An 18,097-nucleotide genomic window follows, 5' to 3' on the forward strand; every position below is an offset into this window, starting at 1 on the left:
ATTGTTTAAGTGTTCACTGGGGGAGTTTCCAACCCACTAAAGCTCATTGTTACCTTACCTTTTACCACTGCGCCCTTAGAAAAACACTGAGAATGGATGACTGTCTCTCCTTTTCTCCGAGAATCTGTTTAAAGAGAAGGATGACTCTCATTACTATAAATATTGCTTTCATCCCAGCCTACCTCACGGCTTCTGAATGAGAGGAGCCCCTTTGGCTGCTGTGAAGACTCTCAAATACTTGATGGCTTGTTAAATTTTCATTATCTAATGTGCATTAATTTAGGTACAATAGCTCTGTTGCTAGGAGCAGAGATAGGAAGGAAGAGCTTGGCGAGTGCAGACGGCTTCTGTCGTCCGAGTTGGGCAAGTGTGCAAAGCTTGCTGTCCTCTGAGGGAGCTTGGGGCTCTGCTGGCCATGCTGCAAACCTCTGAAATTCATCCAGTGACTATTCCCCCAGCACATGCCACGTGATACCCTGTGCTTGCTTACTCTGTCATCTGTTTAATTAGCTAGAGAGACTGAAAGGATTTGATGGCTCTCAGCTCCTCCAAAGCTGAGAGCTCTGAGGTTCAGAAGGTCCATGAGTTGGTACTCTTGAGGGTAGACGCTTGCACTTTGGGTTGATGCATGGGAAAAGTTTTTTTTTTAAATCCCTATAAAGTTTCACATGCTTTTATCATTTCTATAATTATTGGTGCTGACATGATGTGGTGTTTTCTGGTCCCCATGGATCACATCCTGCTATTGCAGGTTTCCTGGGCTGGGAACAGGAGCTGCATGCCCCGATCTCTCCTCATCCCTGGAAAGACAGAGAGCAGGGCTTAAAGCATTGGGTCCTCCCCACTGACCCCCCCCCCCCCCCCCCCGCCCCCCGCAAAGGCTACACTCTCCTCCTTGTTAGGAAAACACAGCCTGTTAAAGACTGACAATGAACTGTTTTGGGTTTCCTGGAAAAGAGATTTAGGGGCTGTGTCAGGAACCTGGATGTTATGTTTTTTTTTTTTTAATTGAAAATAAAAGATTAGATTAAGCTTTGAAGATGGTAGGTCTTTTCCTTTAATTTTCTATAGGAGGGAAAAGAGCCCTTTTTCCTGTCCTGGATGAGTGAAATTCTCATTTCAAGCCACCATCCTAATTTCTTTAAAATTATTTATTTATTTATTTATGGCTGCACTGGGTCTGTTGCTCTGAGAGGACTTTCTCTAGTTGCAGTGAGCATGGGCTACTCTTCATGGCAATGTGCGGGCTTCTCATTGTGGTGGCTTCTCTAATTGCAGAGCACAGGCTCTAGGTACACGGGCTTCAGTAGTTGCAGCACTTAAGCTCAGTAGTTGTGGCTCTTGAGCTTAGTTATTCTGCAGCACGTGGAATCTCCTGGACCAGGGCTGGAACTCCTGTCCCCTGCATTGTCAGGCAGATTCTTATCCACTGTGCCACCAGGGAAGTCTTATATCGCTGAATGCTTTAGTAATGGAACAGAGGAGAGAAGAGAGTCATTGAGAATGCTCTAGAAGCTTTTGGTTAACTCTGTTTCTCCTGTGAATGTCACGTGGGTTTCCTGTTTTTGTCATAGTTTCAGAAATGTCTGATATTCTAAGGTTATTTGCCCAACTTCCTGTGATCTGCCAGACTTTTTGCCCCAGACCAGAGAGAAAGAAACATTTACCTTGATTCCATTGTTTTTCTGATGGTTCTTCTTTTCTCCCCTAGGACACCCAAAAAGCAAAGCAGTTTCTGCCCTTCCTTCAGCGGGCAGGTCGTTCTGAAGCTGTGGTGGAGTATGTGTTCAGTGGTTCTCGTCTCAAGCTGTATTTGCCAAAGGAAACTTGCCTTATCACCTTCTTGCTTGCGGGTAAGTCTCCTGTGTTATGTGATGTTCTGGAAATTCTTCCTGGAGCTCAGGAGTCATCCCTGGAGGTCACATGCCCTCCTTCCCACTGGGTTTTCCGCAGGACTTGGAGCCCATGTGGGTGCTTCAATCTCTGATGGAGACATGAACACAGAGCTCCTAGTCTGATCCTGCACTGGTTCCATCCTGCTTCTCATTCCTGCCAACCGCAGGATGTGGGCACATAGGACAGCGTATGAGACACATACATGCTCACACCCTGAGTGAAGGGAATTCCAGACCTAAGACAGTGTTCATCATGGAGTGAGTGTTCATGGCTAGCGTCTGCCATTTGGGCTAGACCGCCCTGCTGTGTTTGTGAACCATTTTTAAAGTCTTTATTGAATTTGTTACATTATTAGTTCCATTTTACGTTCTGTTGTTTTGTTTGTTTGTTTGTTTGGCCAAGAGGCACAATGTGGGATCTTAGCTCTCTGACCAGGGATTGAACTTGCAGCCCCTGCATTGGAAGGCAGTCTTGACCACTGGACTGTCAGGAAAGTCCCCAGCCTTCCTCCTTTTCTTTGCTGACCAAATGTCCATCTTTCTTACCTTATCTTTTCTAATAATATTTCACAAGCCAGCAAGTCTATGTGTGAACCATGCTCTGTGAGCAGTATACATGTATGCATTCAAGGAGCAGATGGCTTCATTATTTCCCTGTTGGCAGGCAAGAAAATTATTTCCATCAGTACTTTGCAGAGGCTGTGGTCTTTGAGGGAGAGGGTCACCCCACACCTGTGCACACAAACTTTTGCTCACTCCCAAAGGACATATCCCGTTGTGTTTACCTGCTGCTCGCTGCCTTCTCTGGGGCTGTCCTGTTGCCTCAGCCCTACTTCTCTTGAATTCCTGAGTAGAATTTGCCACAGGGGAAGAGAACTGAGGGCCCCCTTTGCCTTCTCTGCCACATTGCCTCAGCCTCCCTTTTGTTGAAGGCATTGATAGGGTCTTCCCGAATAAGGGTCTCCTGCAGACCCCAACTAAATGGATCATTAGGTGTGATCAGTGACTCCCTAAGCACGTGGCCATGAAGCTCACAGTTGCTGCTTGGCCCTCATGGCTCCTTGAGTCTCCTGCAACATCTGATCACTGCCTGGCTCTACAGGCCTTCTGAAGGGGCCAGTGGATACATGATATACAATTCAGGGGCAGCTCTAGAGAAGGAAGGCTGCAACAAAGCCACACCTCTCTGGAGGCCTATGCTTTCATGTCTGCACATGTGTGCTGTAAGTGAACGGAGGGGCAGGACGGCAGTGTGTGCGAGTCCTTTCATGGAGCCGTTCATGTCCTTTTTATTAAGGTTCTCGTAGTGGAGGAGTTTCTTAGCAGTGAATTCTTGTTGTTACAGGGTTTGAGGTATGATATTCAACTCATTCTTTGCTCACTGCCTGCAAAACAAAAGCATCATTTTGGCAGCGTTGAGCTTGATCCCAGAGGTGTGAAAGAGAAACGGCATTATTCGTTCCCGGAAACTTGGCCACAGATCTATAGGGGAAAGAAAACATTGAGGTTCTGGCTTCCCAACATAAAACCACCTGAATGGAGCCTACCCAGGGCTTTAGACCTGTCTTGGCTGGAGTATTCCTGCAGAACCTTTTGGTCGTACCTTGCTCAGACACAGGCAGCCTGATCACTTGGCCTTGGTGTCCACTGGTTCTCCTGTGTATTTGGCATTCTTCTAAGCTTACCAATTCAAAAGGCATTGCTTGAGTTACCTTACATAGTGAAAGATAGATTACAGAAGCTAATACCTGCTAAAAATATAAGCTTTTACATTTTTCTCCTGCCATCCTCTATGCAGTTGTGTTATGCATCTTCTGATTTCTTTAGAATCCTGGCAGGGATACAGAACATTGAAGAGTCGTGAGAGAGAGAGGAGGCAGGGAGGCCTCAGTTTGAACCATGGCTCTGCTGTTTATGAGCAGGGGACTTCAGCGAGGTTTGTTGTTGTTTTTTCTTACTCTCGTCAAGCCTTGGTTTACACATTGGCTGACTGGAGAGCATTTCTTGCCTTTTAGGATTTTTGCGAGGGTTTAATAAGATGCGTAAATGTTCAGAGCAGGCCTGCCATAAAGTAGATCATCAATAAATGTTTCCTTCCTGCCCTTTTCACAAAGACTTAGTGACTTCATAACCAGAGCTTTCCTTAACTCCGTGTGGAATGGCACAGTTGTGCACTGTGTGTATCTAGGAGATTCTGCTACCACATTAATTGAAGTAAATCAAGAGAAGGAGCTGCCCCAGCTGCCTCCTGACTTAGCAGAACGCTCACTGAAAGAAGAGCTACTGGCTTTCCTCTTTGAGTTTGGAGCAAGGAACTCTGCATCCTGGTAAGACACAGGCCTAGGTCTTGAGATGCTCTAGAGGAGAGACAGGCACGTGAACAAACTGTAGTTTGGGGTGGTAGGCAAGAAAATAGAATTACTTACAAGACACTGAAGTAGCTAGCACAGAGGAGGGAGTGGTTGGTTGGGTGGAGGTCAGGGATTGTGTATCTGGGCTGTGTTTGAAAGGAGATATGAGTTTGCAATGTTGTAAGGACAGGATGAGAGGGGAGGAGAAGGAATATTCTAGGTAGAGGTACCAGCAGGTACAAAGATACAGAGGTACAGTATATTGTGATGTTTCCAGGGAACCATGAATCCTTTGGTACAGTGAAGAGTGGGGTGAGGCTGGAAATATAGAAGGAAGCTAGTCTTCCATGGAACATGCTATGGACCCTCAGAGTTGTTTAAGGTACGAGGAGCATGCCATGCTCACACTTGGTGTTAAGACAGTTTATCTTGGTAGATATGTTAGAATACATGAGGCTGGAGGCTGGGAGAGTGGTTAAGAAGCAAGAGGGACAGAGGCCCAAAATCTGGTGATAGAGAAGAGGAAAGGTTAGAAGAGTTTTTAACAGGAAGACTTCCTGTTCTGGGGGTCAAGGATGGGGGGTGACATTGAATATAGGAGAGAAAGTAAACTGGCCCAGGGCTTGAGTTTTTGGGCAGAGTTTGATGTCCACCAGCAAGGGCAACACTAAGAATAGGTTCTTGGAACAGATGATTAGATGGAGATGATTAGATGGAGAATCCTGAAAGAGCAGTCTTCTGGAAGCCAAGTGTTGGGTTTCACCTTAAAAGATCGAGTAGGTAAAAACTATGGAATGATTTATACTACTGATCGATTACTAAGTCACAGATTTTTCTTCCTTTAATCAAGGTTGATTCAGCTAACAGATTACAGACTATTGGGGAGTAAATGTGGGTAAGAAGAAACAGAATTTAAAATAGACAGCTCTTCATAACAGTCTAACAGAATGGAAAAAGGAATGCAGAAAATTGAGTGCTAAAGGGTCAAGGGAACATTCTAAGGATGTCAGCATCTTGAGTACCTTTATAAAAACTGTAATTGTTAGGATCAGAGCAGAACATGACATGAATACTTAGAAAAGCTATTCAGTATACCTATTGTCTTCATAGTGCCAATTATAGAATGTAAAACTCAACGAAGTCTTCTTGGCTAGTGAGGACATTAAAGAGATGAAGTGAGATGATACCAGGACCTTGAGGAGCACTGGTCTGAATTCTCACAAGCAGGAACTCAGAGGGGATGCAAGTCAGTCATCAGTCGGGCAGTGACCTAGTGGAAACAGATTGAATGAGAGGGAGAACAGGGCTGGAGATCCTAGAGAGAAGGGCCCCTCGGTTGTCTGAGACCAACCCCAAAGCTGAATGTGAGTGTAAACAGACATGATACTCACAGCTTCCAGCTGCTCACCTGGACAGTGGTCCACATGACACAACTTGGTGACTCTCCGTGGAATGCGCCCTGCACCTGGTTAAAATGGAGTCTGCTGGAAATGACGTCATCGTTGTGATTCTCAAGGGAAAGTCGAGAGAATTGTTCAGCAGTCCCATATGTGCTGGTCTCATCACTCCCAGCCTCTTGGAGAGCCCTCTGGACTTCGAGGTGGGGTGGACACTTTCCACTTTCATGTGGCCTTTTTGGGGCAGACGGCCCCACAGCTTGACAGGGAGTGGCATTTGGCCCGAGCCAGCTGGCCTCTGTCACGGTTCCTGCACCCCTGTATGTGGAATGATTGCCTGGTCAGATGGGATAGCAGGTGGGGCTAGGCAGAGTCAGCTGTAGCTAACAGGTCAGCGTCTCCTGAGAGCGTTTGCCCTTCAGTCCTCCCAGCACCTGGCTCAGGTTTGGCCGCGGAGCAGGTGACCTTACCCCCTCAGAACTGACAGTGCTCAAGGTCCCCCACCTACTGTGGAGGCCGCCTCCTAGAAGCACTTATTTCAGTCTTCCAGGCAATCACGGGCAGTCCTTGTCCTGAGTTAACAAGGCCAACATTCCCTGGGCATTAAAAGCATTCCTTCTCTTCATCTAGCAGCATTTAGTGAGCTCCATACACTATCTCAGGGCTTCCCTGATAGCTCAGTTGGTAAAGAATCCGCCTGCAATGCAGGAGACCCCGGTTTGATTCCTGGGTGGGGAAGATCTGCGTGAGAAGGGATAGGCTACCCACTCCAGTACTCTTGGGCTTCCCTTGTGGCCCAGCTGGTAAAGAATCTGCCTGCAATGCAGGAGGCCTGGGTTCAATCCCTGGGTTGGGAAGATCCCCTGAAGAAGGGAAAGGCTACTCCCTCCAGTATTCTGGCCTGGAGAATTCCATGGACTGTGTAGTCCATGGGGTCTCAAAGAGTCAGACACAACTGAACGATTTTCACTTCACTTCACTTCATACACTGTCTTCTCTTAGAACAAAAGCAGTCTGGTGGTGGTGGGTTAGTCACTCAGTCGTGTCAACTCTTGCAGCCCCTGAACTATAGCGCACCAGGCTCATCTGTCCATGGGATTTCCCAGGCAAGAATACTGGAGCAGATTGCCTTTTCCTTCTCCAGATCTTCCCAACCCAGGGATTGAGCCCAGGTCTCCTACATTGCAGGCAGATTCTTTATCCATTGAGCCACCAGGGAAACAAGTTTACTTTGTCTTTATTTTTAGTTCATTTTCACTTGTCCTGTGTGTCACCTTTACTTAGTACCTTGTCTAAAGGGACACTGAGGGACATATTTGCAGATTGCATGGCCCATGTTTCACATTTTTATTTCAGAGCACCAGTGGGCTCTGGAGTGTCTTATTGCTGTGACCTTTGTATGACATTGCCTTATTTTGCATTACTTTCTTAGCTCTGGGCTGTCTGGGTCATGCTGAGGGCACAATTCAGGAAGTTGTCCTGTTGGCTAAGCATAGCAGGTATCAAAGTGTCATTAAATCAAATGTTTGAATGAGAAGAGAGTAATAATTTGAAATTTAAGTGCAAAATATTCTAAGAAGTCTTAATATCATCAGATAGTTGGACTCTTGTAACTCAGCAGTCCCCAGCCTTTTGGGCATCAGGGACCAGATTTGTGGAAGACACTTTTTCCATGGAAAGAGGGGAGGGGAGGTGGTTTCGACATGATTAAGGCATATTACATTTATTGTGCATTTTCTTCCTACGACTGCTACATCAGCTCCACCTCAGATCATGAGGCATTAGATCCTGGAGGTTGGGGACCCCTGTATTTAACTCACTGATCCCACCTCATTTACATTTCCACAGTCTTAATGGTAGGGCAGCAGCGTGTCCAAGGAATTGTGGACCAGGACAGGTTTGGCTGTGTGGTGGGCAGTGGATGGCGGTCACCTGGTGTGGAACTCACAATACAAACCGTCTAGGATGCGGCAAGCCACCTGGCAGGGTGTTCTCACGTGGATCACAGCAGGCGACTTATAATTAACCAGTTACCTAGTCATATGAAACAAGACTAGGAAATGAGACTTTTCTTTGCCTGCCCTTTGGCATTTTTCAATTTTTTATTTTCTCTTTGATTACAAGTGTCCTCTTGAAACTGCCTCCCTTGTCATAAGGCAAGGAGGAGAGCTTCTAGAAGTCTGGGGTTTGATAAATGATGGTATGTGTGTGCCCAATGAGCTAAAGGTTGGCTGTATGTCCTTCCACCTTGAATGCCTTTGAACAAAGTACCACATTTCCTTCCCTCTGTAACGTCTCTTCTCCAGTCAATCCTAATAGGACTATCAAGTGCCTGTTTCAGCAGAGCCAGAACTTTAATGAGGAGAGGGAAGGTGAACAGGAATATCGTCCTCATCTCCTGGCCCCAGGAATGGTGGATCCCCATTGATTACCAGTGCCTAACCAAATTACACAATTAACGCCAGTGTATGTTTAAGTGAGAAATCCCATTCTGCTATCACAGAGGTGCTAATGAATCAGGCTGTTATTGTGGTTGTGTTTGCTCGGCTTCTATCCTTAATTAAGCAATTACAGGGTCTGCTGATACTTATGAATTCTTTTCAGATACTTTAATTGAATTGCAACTTAATGGATATTTGTAAAGTGGGGTAGTCTTTCTCTTGGGACTTGCCCATTTGGTTCTGTCTCCTCCGCCTACTTGTTTCCAGTTGGGTCCCATTACAGGAAATGGGCAGCTGGGCATGAGACTTTTCGAGGGCTGTTCTAGTTCTTCACTTTTAAAGATATTATTGTGAATTATATGAGTTATGTTGGTATCAGAAGGTCTTCAAGGGTCACTTGTAGTAATTAGCACAATAAACAGGTTTGGGGAGACTTTCTTAATGAGGCGAAGATTTTTATTACAAGTCCACTAAAAGAAAGGCATTCTCTGATAGGTTGTGGCTGATGATGAAATTAATGAGATAATTTCTGCCTTCTTGAATGCCTTGTAGTCTTACAGTTGAGACAGCCATGTGAAAAACTGCAACAGGGAAAAACAAAATAGAGTTGTGAAGAGTATAGGTGGCATGAGAGTGCAGAGGAAAGAACAATTAATTGAGGAATGGGAAAAACTTCCCAAGGGAGATGGCATTTGAGTGTCCAAGAGGATCTAGGACTTTGTTTTTTTTTTTTTACCTTTTTGGTCAGCTGTGTGCGATTCATTTAGGCAAAACAGCTTTGCCTATATTAGTTCTCAGGAAGAGTCACCTAAAGAAATGAATGGATTCATCCATCATTTTTCCCTCTGCTTTTGTCTGGGTGTATAAATCTCCTCCTTGGCCTTCAGAGCTCTGCCCTCAGCTCCCCATCTCTGCAGTCAAACCATCACCCATGATCATGTGGATGGAAGTGCCAGCCTACGATTACCGCCTGATTATCTTCCATCTTTAGATTGTGAATCATCCCCAGAATGAGCCTCCTCATGCTTGTGGGTCATTCAGTCACATGGCTATTTAATAATTTTTTTATGTCTACTGGGAACTTTGCTAGGAATATTGAAAAGTGTAAGATAAGGTTCCAGCCTTCTAGCAAAGTATTTGTATCTACCAAGGTACAAGATGCATATACATGAAGAGAAATGTATTTGTAAGAAGTTTAAGGGGAGGAGGAGCAACCCTTACCCTTTTATAAAATTATTGTTCTTCTGTGATTGTGTCAAAAAGATTAAGACAGTCCTGATTCATAGCCCAGAAATATGGGATCCGGGAAGGCAGCGAGCTGAGAGCTGGCTCAGCCATGTTAGTGTGGGGCTGGAGTCTGATGTTCTGTCTGAGGACCACAATTTTAGGGTGGTCATCAGCAAACTGAAAAAGGTCAGAAGAGAGTGACCTGGGAAGTAATACCTTGGGAGGCCAGTACCTGAGGACTGGTAGAGGCATCAAAGGAGATATTCTCGACACAGTAGAGTGTCTCTGGGTAAAATAGGCAAGGATTCAATTATTTTTTAAGTAATCATTTCAAGTTTTTTTTTTTTTTAATTGAGACATAGTAATAAATAAGGGGGCTTCCCAGGTGGCACAATGGTAAAGAATCTGCCTGCCAGTGCAGGATATGCAAGAGACACGGGTTTGATCCCTTAGTGGGAAAAATCCCCTGGAGGAGGGCATGGCAACCCTCTCCAGTATTCTTGCCTGGAGGATTCCCTGGACAGAGGAGCCTGGTGGGCTACAATCCATGGGGTCTCAGAGACGGGCACAACTGAGCATATAGCACAGTAATAAATAAAGACATCAATAAAAATAACATTTGTTCGGCATGGTTTAATGGCAGCCACAGACCTTGGAGCTAGAACACTTAAAGATGCATTCTTGCTCTCCTGCTTCCTAGTTAATTATTCCCATCAGACCAGCCTGCTTGTCTTGGTGTGATGCTGGGACCTAGAGGTGCAGGGAGCAGCAGGGCACGTGTGGCGGCTCCCAGCCAGTCAGGCCAGAGACTCCAGCCGCTGAAGGAGAGAGGGTCCTAGGGGTGGCCCTGCCTTCTGTGGAGTCAGTCTGAGGGGTGCTGCAGCCTCCCATTTAGGATGTTCTGCCCTCACCGTCAGTTGGGTTTCCTGTGCCAAGGAAAGAAAGATGCGGATTTTTATCTGTTTATCCTGGATAAGCCCATTGATTGCCTCTGGGTGGGTAGGTCAAAGGTAAGTGAAAAGAACCCTTACTTCCTCAGTAACCCTTAATTCTGCCTTTTAATGTCACCTTTTCCTCTTGCTGCCTTGGGGTCTCAATGTCTATGAGACAAGGGAAGAATGTCCTGCAGAGGTATCAGGCTATCCCTGCAGAGCTAATGAGAGCCAGTAGAGTGGAACAAAAGGGTCAGACCTGTGAGTTTTCCCCCAAGGAAACTCCATTTTTTCCATTCCTTCTCTTCGCCTCCTACTGGAAGGTTCTTTCTGAGTCTGTTAAAGCTTTTTTCGGCTGCCTTCCACCTGGTGGGCACGGTGGGGAGGGAATGGGAAGCTCACAGAACTCTAGTGGCTGTTCTTCGCTGGATTCTGTCCAACAGCAGCTCCTGTCTCTGGTTGTGCCCAGATGCCTTGGTTCTAATCCCATTCTTGTGGTGTCCCCAGAGAAATAAATCTCAGTGTGAATATTTCACGGCCATCTTCCCAGCCTGCTGGCATTTCCCACCAGCCCTGTAGTAGTGGTGGTGGCCAGCAGCAGTGCCCAGGACTGGACTGCCCACCACTCTCCCCGCCCTGAGAGGGAGGGGTCTTTATTTGGCCAGCCTAAGAGTAGGAAATGACAGGACCTTGGATGCAGGAGAGGGAGTGTAAATGGTGTGGTAATTTGAAATTAAAGGGAAATGCTTAGAAATCTGGTAATGGGCAGCCCTGGGGTGAACAGTGCTCACTGTGCCTGTAAAACTTAATCTTGGTTGCTATGGGAACCACCTCTCACATCCCCCTTTCAAACGGAGATATGACTGGATTTCTAAAAAGCAGAGCAGTACTTCCTCATGGAAAAGTGTCCTTGCCCCCAAGCCCCAGGTCTCTGCACACCTTGGGTTCTTTCCAGAAAGTTCTCCTGAGGCTTCCCCACACTAATGGGCTGGATTCGCCAGACCCCGTGCCTGGCTCTTTATGTAACAGCACTGATGGGGGCATTAGAACCCGTGGTGTCCAATGGGGGCAGCCAGCCTATGCACACTCTTCTGGTGCCCCGGGAGGGGTGCCATGGGTTTCCACTTGACGGACAGGATAGGACCACTGGCCGCATCGTAAGGGGCTGTGAGGAACCCGGGCAGCTGGGCCTGGTCTCGGTGCCATGGGGTCGGTCCCAGAACCTGGTGTAGGGCTGCCAGATGCAGGCCTTGTAGGAGCGAGAACAGTCCACAGAAGTTCCTTTCATGTTCAGAAGACAGCCGAGATTCAACTGCATTCTCAGTCGTGGTTTTTCATCATTAGCGCTTTTCCCCATTTTGACCCGCTTAATCCAGGCCTGGTAAGTTTTCAGGTTCTTTTAAACCGTCCTTTGCCTATGATAAAAATGAATGAGATCTACATCTGTCTTCAGTGACCTTTGGTTTCTAGACCTACAGCTCCCTGCAAAGTTGACTTCTGGGCTTCTAAGTGGGCTTTGTGGAAACTTTCTAAGTTTTTCAGATTCCCTGAAGTTTTTCCTTATTATACTCACACTTTACAATAGTGGTCCTGAATAAACCCTAGTAACTCCCATGCTTACCTTCACTGTATGTAGGAAGATATTTAAATGGACTGGTTCGTCTACGGCGGGTGGAGAAGTTCCCATTTCACTGCCCTGGTGTGCCTGCTTTTCCTGAGCTTGTACATCTGCTAGTGATTTTTCTAGGGTTAATTTGGGTGTTTTTATTTTTAAATTGGAACATGGTGTCTGTCTCTTCTCTGTGTGTGTTTTGGATGCGGCCCCTGTGCTAGGCATGCGGTTATTAACTCCACTGATACACCAGTTCGCTCATTAGCATTTGCATTTTAAATTACAAGCTAGAGCAGACGACATTTATGCTATATTTGTACCTCTGCCTTCTTCATGAATGATGTCGTATGTGCAGAGACTGCAGAAATAACTCCTCTGGGGCCCTGAGGTATTTTAGTCTCTTCTTCAACAAACTATTTCTTCTTTACTCTTGATGCTCATTGTTTGATAGCAAATTGTTAAGTTCTTTTCCGAGTTTAGCCTTATTCGTGAGTGCTGCTGATTACGATGTGCTGATGATGGTCTCACCCTTCATATCAAAATAGACCTGCTCTGTGGAGTGGCCTCTTTCCTCTCACGTGATGGTCCTGGAGAGCAGTCTGCTTTGACTAGAGAGGAGAGAGTTTCTTCCCCACAGCTGGGTGGGTGGGGAGACGTGTTAACAGATATTTGTTCTCGCTCGTATTCAGGCTCACACCCCTCTTTTCTATCATTGATTAGTCAGAGGTTATTTTTTTAACACCTGTTACTGCTTGGCGCTGCAAGGAGAAAGAGAGTAGGCTGAGAATACATGCCTTCAAGGAGCTTCTTTTTGCCAAGAAAGATTGATATTGCACTACAGAGCAGCATGTACTTAGATGCCAGGAGTTATGTTCCCTTCAGGGAACGGTTTCTCTTAGCAGATGGAAATGTTAGCACCTAGATGACAAGATCTGAGTCAGAAGTGCCCAGATGTGGATTGGGGACCTGGGAGGGGAGCGTCCGAGGCCCAGCTCTGCCCCAGCCAAGCCTTGGCTGGTTTCTGACGGCAGACTGCGTGCGGGCAGGAAGCAAAGCACTGGTAGATAGCTACGCACTCATGTCCTCCTGCTTCCTCTTTGTGATGACGAGCTTCAGTTCTCTGAAGGTCTGTCACAGGTACCCTTCCTCTTGATGAGTTCTGCTTTTAAAACACATCATGAAAAATCCAGGGAAGTCGCACTGGAAATAGTAAGTGTGCATTCTAGGTAATACATACAGAGGTAGGTAATGGTTCTTTAGCAATTTTATCTTTACCATCAACTCTTCTTTCAAAAGAAGTTTAAAAAGGATGGAAGGTTGATGGGCATGATAGAGTTGATGAAGAACTATTACCTCCCTCTGCATTTCTTTACCCCCATGATGGTTTGTGTTCTGTGCATACTGTTAACAATGTCCTTCAGTGGCTGCCCTGAGCTCTGGGCTCCAAACATGGCCCTTTGAGCCTGAGTGGTTTCCCTCTGCCTCCGTAGTCTCCAGCTTCTTTTGATCACTGTGTCTGTTACCTGCAATATTGTTCTCCAGAAGCTAAGTCTGATAAGGCAAGTATAGATAAAGTGGAGGAGATGAGCAGGCCCCTGGAGGCTTTGGAGTGGTGAGCAGAGCAGGAGATCCACTGGCTGGGACACAGTGGGTCAGGTGAAGTTTCCGTGGGGTTGTATGGTGGTAGGCATCTCCATGGTACTCGGAGTGTTCAGAAGTCTCATGTGTAAATGCTTCTTGAGGATGCTCATGGAAACAGTGGAAGCAGACAGCTCAACTGAAGACCCACGGAGTCCCACAGACTCTCATGGTAACATCTGTCATCAGGGGAAGGCCTGCCTGCTGCTGCGGCTCCAGAGGAGGGGAGAGGGCTTGACTGCCCGCACTCCCCTCGCTGCTGAGCCATCCCCGCCCTCTCACGGTTCCCTGCACCTTCCTCCACTCTGTCGCTGGGTTCTGACAGAGACCTTGAATTAAGTGGGTTAGGAATAAACTGCTTGAATGCGCTTGTGCAGATAGCTTCTCTCACCAGCTATCTGAAGTGCTTTTGGAAATACACGGGAGTCCTTTGTAAGCTGCTTTATAAGCTGTGAAGTCCATTGTTGCCACTCTTCACAGCCAGCGGATCTCTAACCTAAGGAAGGTGGACTTGGCCCCCGGCCAGGGCTAGGAATTGGCACTGTCAGCAGCAGCAACGCCGCCCATCAGAGTCACCAGCAGCTGTCGCAGGTTGGAGGATTTGCAGAAATTGAGATGGCTGTTCCCAGTTATTGGCACTTGCCTGGTGATGAATGACCGCGTCTGTGCGCAGCGGCTCTGTGTGCTTTCCTTCGGCCTTTTCTTCTCAGCCCCCAATTGTGGCGCCCGCTCAATGGCCCCGTTGTGGAGGAGGGTGCTGAATGGAGCGCCGAGTGGCCTGCCTCTCCCGCCATCCCCTCCCTCCATTGGCCTGAACCGAGCCAGTAAGAATAGCTCTTTGATCCCCTGAACTGGTTCTTGGGGCAGGAATTTCGTGGCACATAGCGCAGATGCCAAGGGGCTAAGAAGCTAAACTCCAGAGGCCAGAGAAATGAACTTCACCCGAAAGAGTGCCACGTGATCCCAACTTTGATTACTATGGGGTCCTTTGGCCTTAACCCACACATTTATACCAGAGTGGCCAGAGAGGGAAGACCAAAGATCAGTAAAGGTCTATCTTGATAAAGTCGTTCATGGGTAGCATGTTTATTTCTGATATGATTGCCCCAAGAGTGAAATTTATAGGGGTTTGCACCACTTTTGTATAACTTCTTATCCCACAGTCATGCATATTCATGTATGCATATGCTGCAACGGGGATTACAGTGCCATCTCCTTAGAGATTAAATTGCAAAGAAAGCTGGCATGAATGACCTCTTTTAAGAGACTTACACCCTCCCAACTCTAAGCTCTACTGTGATTCTCTCATGTTACCTTTTCATTTTCTCTACTTGCTACTCTCTGAAATTTTCTAGTATATTTACTCTTTTGTTTTTGGGTTGTTGTTGTTTTTTTTCTTTCTTTCTTTTTTTGGTGACTCTATCACCAAGATGTAAGATGTTTGAAGGACAGGGACCTTGTCTCGTGACTGCAGAACCTCTAAGTAGAGCCCAGACAGTGTGTGATTCGAAGTCAGCATTCACTGGACAGTTCTTGGGTGAATGAATGCACACTGGTTCTGGGCTAGCACTTAGTTTATCTGGAAGTTCTGAAAACAAAGCAACAACACTGTTAGCCTGGAGAATGAGTGCTGGAGCCACAGCAGCACCAAAATGAAAAACAGGACCAAACTGGGTACCTGTCTAGAGAACTGAATTAAGGCTCAGAATTGCCCCCCAAAGTCACATAACCTCTCTGGGCCTTGGACTTTTTCAAAGAGAGAGGGGATCAGATTAGGTTTCTCTAGGGTTCATTAGAGATTTGAATCTCTAATAATAATAATAGCCATAATGGGTATTCTTTGTTGTTTAGTCACTAAGTCATGTCCAGTTCTTTTCTGACCCCATGACCTGCCAGGCTTCTCTCTTCATGGGATTTCCCAGGCAAGAATACTGGAATGGGTTGCCAGTTCCTTCTCCCGGGGATCTTCCTGACTGAGGGATCGAACCCACGTCTCCTGCATTGGAAGGTGAATTCTTTGTCACTGAGCCACGTGGGAAGCCCTTAATGAGTATTATACGCTTTGAATTAACTCAATCCTTACCATAGTATGGGCTTCCTTGATAGCTCAGTTGGTAAAGAATCCACCTGCAATGCAGGAGACCCCAGTTTGATTCCTAGGTTGGGAAGATCCACTGGAGAAGGGATAGGCTACCTTCTCCTGTATTCCTTGGCTTCCCTTGTGGCTCAGCTGGTAAAGAATCTGTCTGCAATGCAGGAGACCTGGATTCTATCCCTGGGTTGGGCAGATCCCCTGGATAAGGGAAAGGCTACCCACTCCAGTATTCTGGCCTGGAGAGTTCCATGGTCTGTATAGAGTCGTACCCAACTGAGTGACTGTCATTCATAGTATTAGATGGATACCATTACAACCCCCATTTCATTGATGAGAAAACTGAAGCCTGGGAATGTTAACTTGGTAAACAAAGAGCAGAACACATTTTTTGTCCATATCATGTGTACTGTCAGTTAGAATGCAGCACCCAGCTTGACACTGACTGTACTGAAGGTCTTAGCTCTTGTGTCTCCAGTCTTCCATCCTTTCATGTCGTCTGCCTGCACTCTCTTGCTGGCTGGGAATCAACCAGATGCTGTCTTTCCTTGGGGATGACCGACAGCAAAGCGTAAGAAGGGAACGGTGGTGGCCTGTTCGGTAAATGCAGGAGCGTGGGTGTGAGATCTTGGTTGATGTATTAGAGTCTGGGTTTGTTTCTCGGCCCTGCCGGTGTCACCAGTAGGAACATGTCTAAGCCCAGAGCCTGGCTAGGACATGTGACTGGGGATGAGAGAGCAGGTCAGACCTGTGGGATGGGCTTATGAGCAGGGGCATTTATGGACAAATTAAACTTTAGCCCTGAGTAAGCAAAGTCCTAAGCCAGTTATTACTGCTCTGGCACTTCTAATGGGCCCTGTGCAACCCTTATAAATTATTCAGCTGCTTTACTAATAAAAGGCCAAGCAACTTGCCTGGTCCTGGCGATACTTAAGTAGAGCTCAGAACAGGTTAGAGGGGTAGCAGTACTTACCCACCCCCAAGGAACCCTCCTTTCTTATTTGGAGATGAAAGGGTTAAAGCAGAGTTTTGACAGATAATGCATAAAATTGGTGTTGAAATGTTAATATTGGAGATAGACAAAGGGCTTTCCTCTGAGGAGGTGCCTGCCAAGGTTCCCTGACTGCTGCATCTGATTCACGTTTCACAGAGTCTCTTGATTCTGGCGACTAAATGTCCCAGGATATCTAGCACTTAAGCATCAGAAGTTGTTGGGTTTCTCTTTAATAATTCTCATAATGTTTTGTTTTATTATAATGTCAGATTTACAGAAATATTACCAGTTCTGCAAATATCTTTTCCTTTTCCTTTGTTGAATTGTTGACATATTGCCCCATTTGCTGTAGAATCAGGAAACTTGCCACGTTGCCCATTACATCCATAAACGATGTAAAATAACTTTTTCCATCTCACACAGGATATACCATAAAATAATTTTTTTGTCTTATGTGGTCACTGAACTTGTTCCCTGATGGTAACTGTGATGCTGCCCCAGTTTGGAAGGTGTTCTCCAACAACTGTATGTACATCCTGGCTTTGCAAGGAATCCCCTGCTTTCAAGTGCTCCATTTAAAGTTTGGGCCAGGTGTCAAGCTGGTGCATCTTTTTAGTTCAAAAGATATCATTATAATAGCTTTGGGGGTTCTGTCAGCCTCAGATTTCTCCAGAGGTTAGGGATCCCAGAAGTAGCACTTGGGGAGGTGGTCTCTAGCGCAGTCTGGGTGCCCCTGGGAAGGTGCCTGTCCCAGCAGGTCACTATGTTTGTTCTCTGAGCCCCTGGAAACTATCAGGGCTTTCTAATCTTCCTTCATTTCAGATTTCAGTTTACAGTGGACCTGATTAAAGCGAAGTGACTCATTCATACACACATCCAAGAGTGTCTGGGTTCTGTTTTCTTAAAGGTGTTCTGAGAATATCAGTGGTTTCTTAAGGAACCCTTCATTTATCTGGACTCTGACCTGCTGCAGGGCACCACGGAAAGAAGACTCAAGGCTGAGGCTTCCCATCGTGCCCTGTAAATGCCTGACACTCCTGTTCAAAGGCCTGACGTCTTGTCTCACAGTACACAGCACAGAATTTCCAAAGGGGGATTTTTTTTTTTTTTCCAGCTTTGTGCATTCTTGTCACCCTATTTGCTCTTCTGCACCCACTTCCACTATTATGCCTTCGTGACTTTTCATGAAAATGAATAATACCGTGTTGGTATTTGTGCTTGCCCTCATTGTCTCTTTCCCCTTCACTAGACTATATTTTCATCTATTGGTGAATGGCCTTGATTTTATAACAGCAAGAATTGTCCCAGTAATGTTACCACCATTATTAGCATTTGTACCTAGTGAAGCACTTTGTCTGCATTGCTGTCTATGATCCTGTAGAGGACTTGACGAGACTGTTACCTTTTAGTACAACATGAAGTATTCAGTTTAGTAATGTTGGACTTGGAGGCCTAATTCTAGGTGCATAAAATGGGTGAAAAATGATTTAGAAATATTTTAAAAACAGTCAATCACTG

The 18,097-nt window shown here is 46.1% G+C and overlaps 1 protein-coding gene across 1 annotated transcript in view; it reads left to right on the top strand.

Annotated features, from left to right (window-relative positions):
* The window catches only part of SND1 (staphylococcal nuclease and tudor domain containing 1), a 411,141-nt gene that overhangs the window by 257,856 nt on the left and 135,188 nt on the right, over window positions 1–18,097 (top strand). Inside the window, exon 15 of the mRNA XM_043873509.1 lies at window positions 1,712–1,853. Within this exon, the coding sequence (XP_043729444.1) occupies window positions 1,712–1,853 (142 nt within the window). The remainder of the gene's footprint in view (window positions 1–1,711; window positions 1,854–18,097) is intronic.

The sequence above is a fragment of the Cervus elaphus genome, chromosome 18 (genome assembly GCF_910594005.1).
Source record: "Cervus elaphus chromosome 18, mCerEla1.1, whole genome shotgun sequence".
In the NCBI taxonomy this organism is placed as follows: Eukaryota; Metazoa; Chordata; class Mammalia; order Artiodactyla; family Cervidae; genus Cervus; species Cervus elaphus.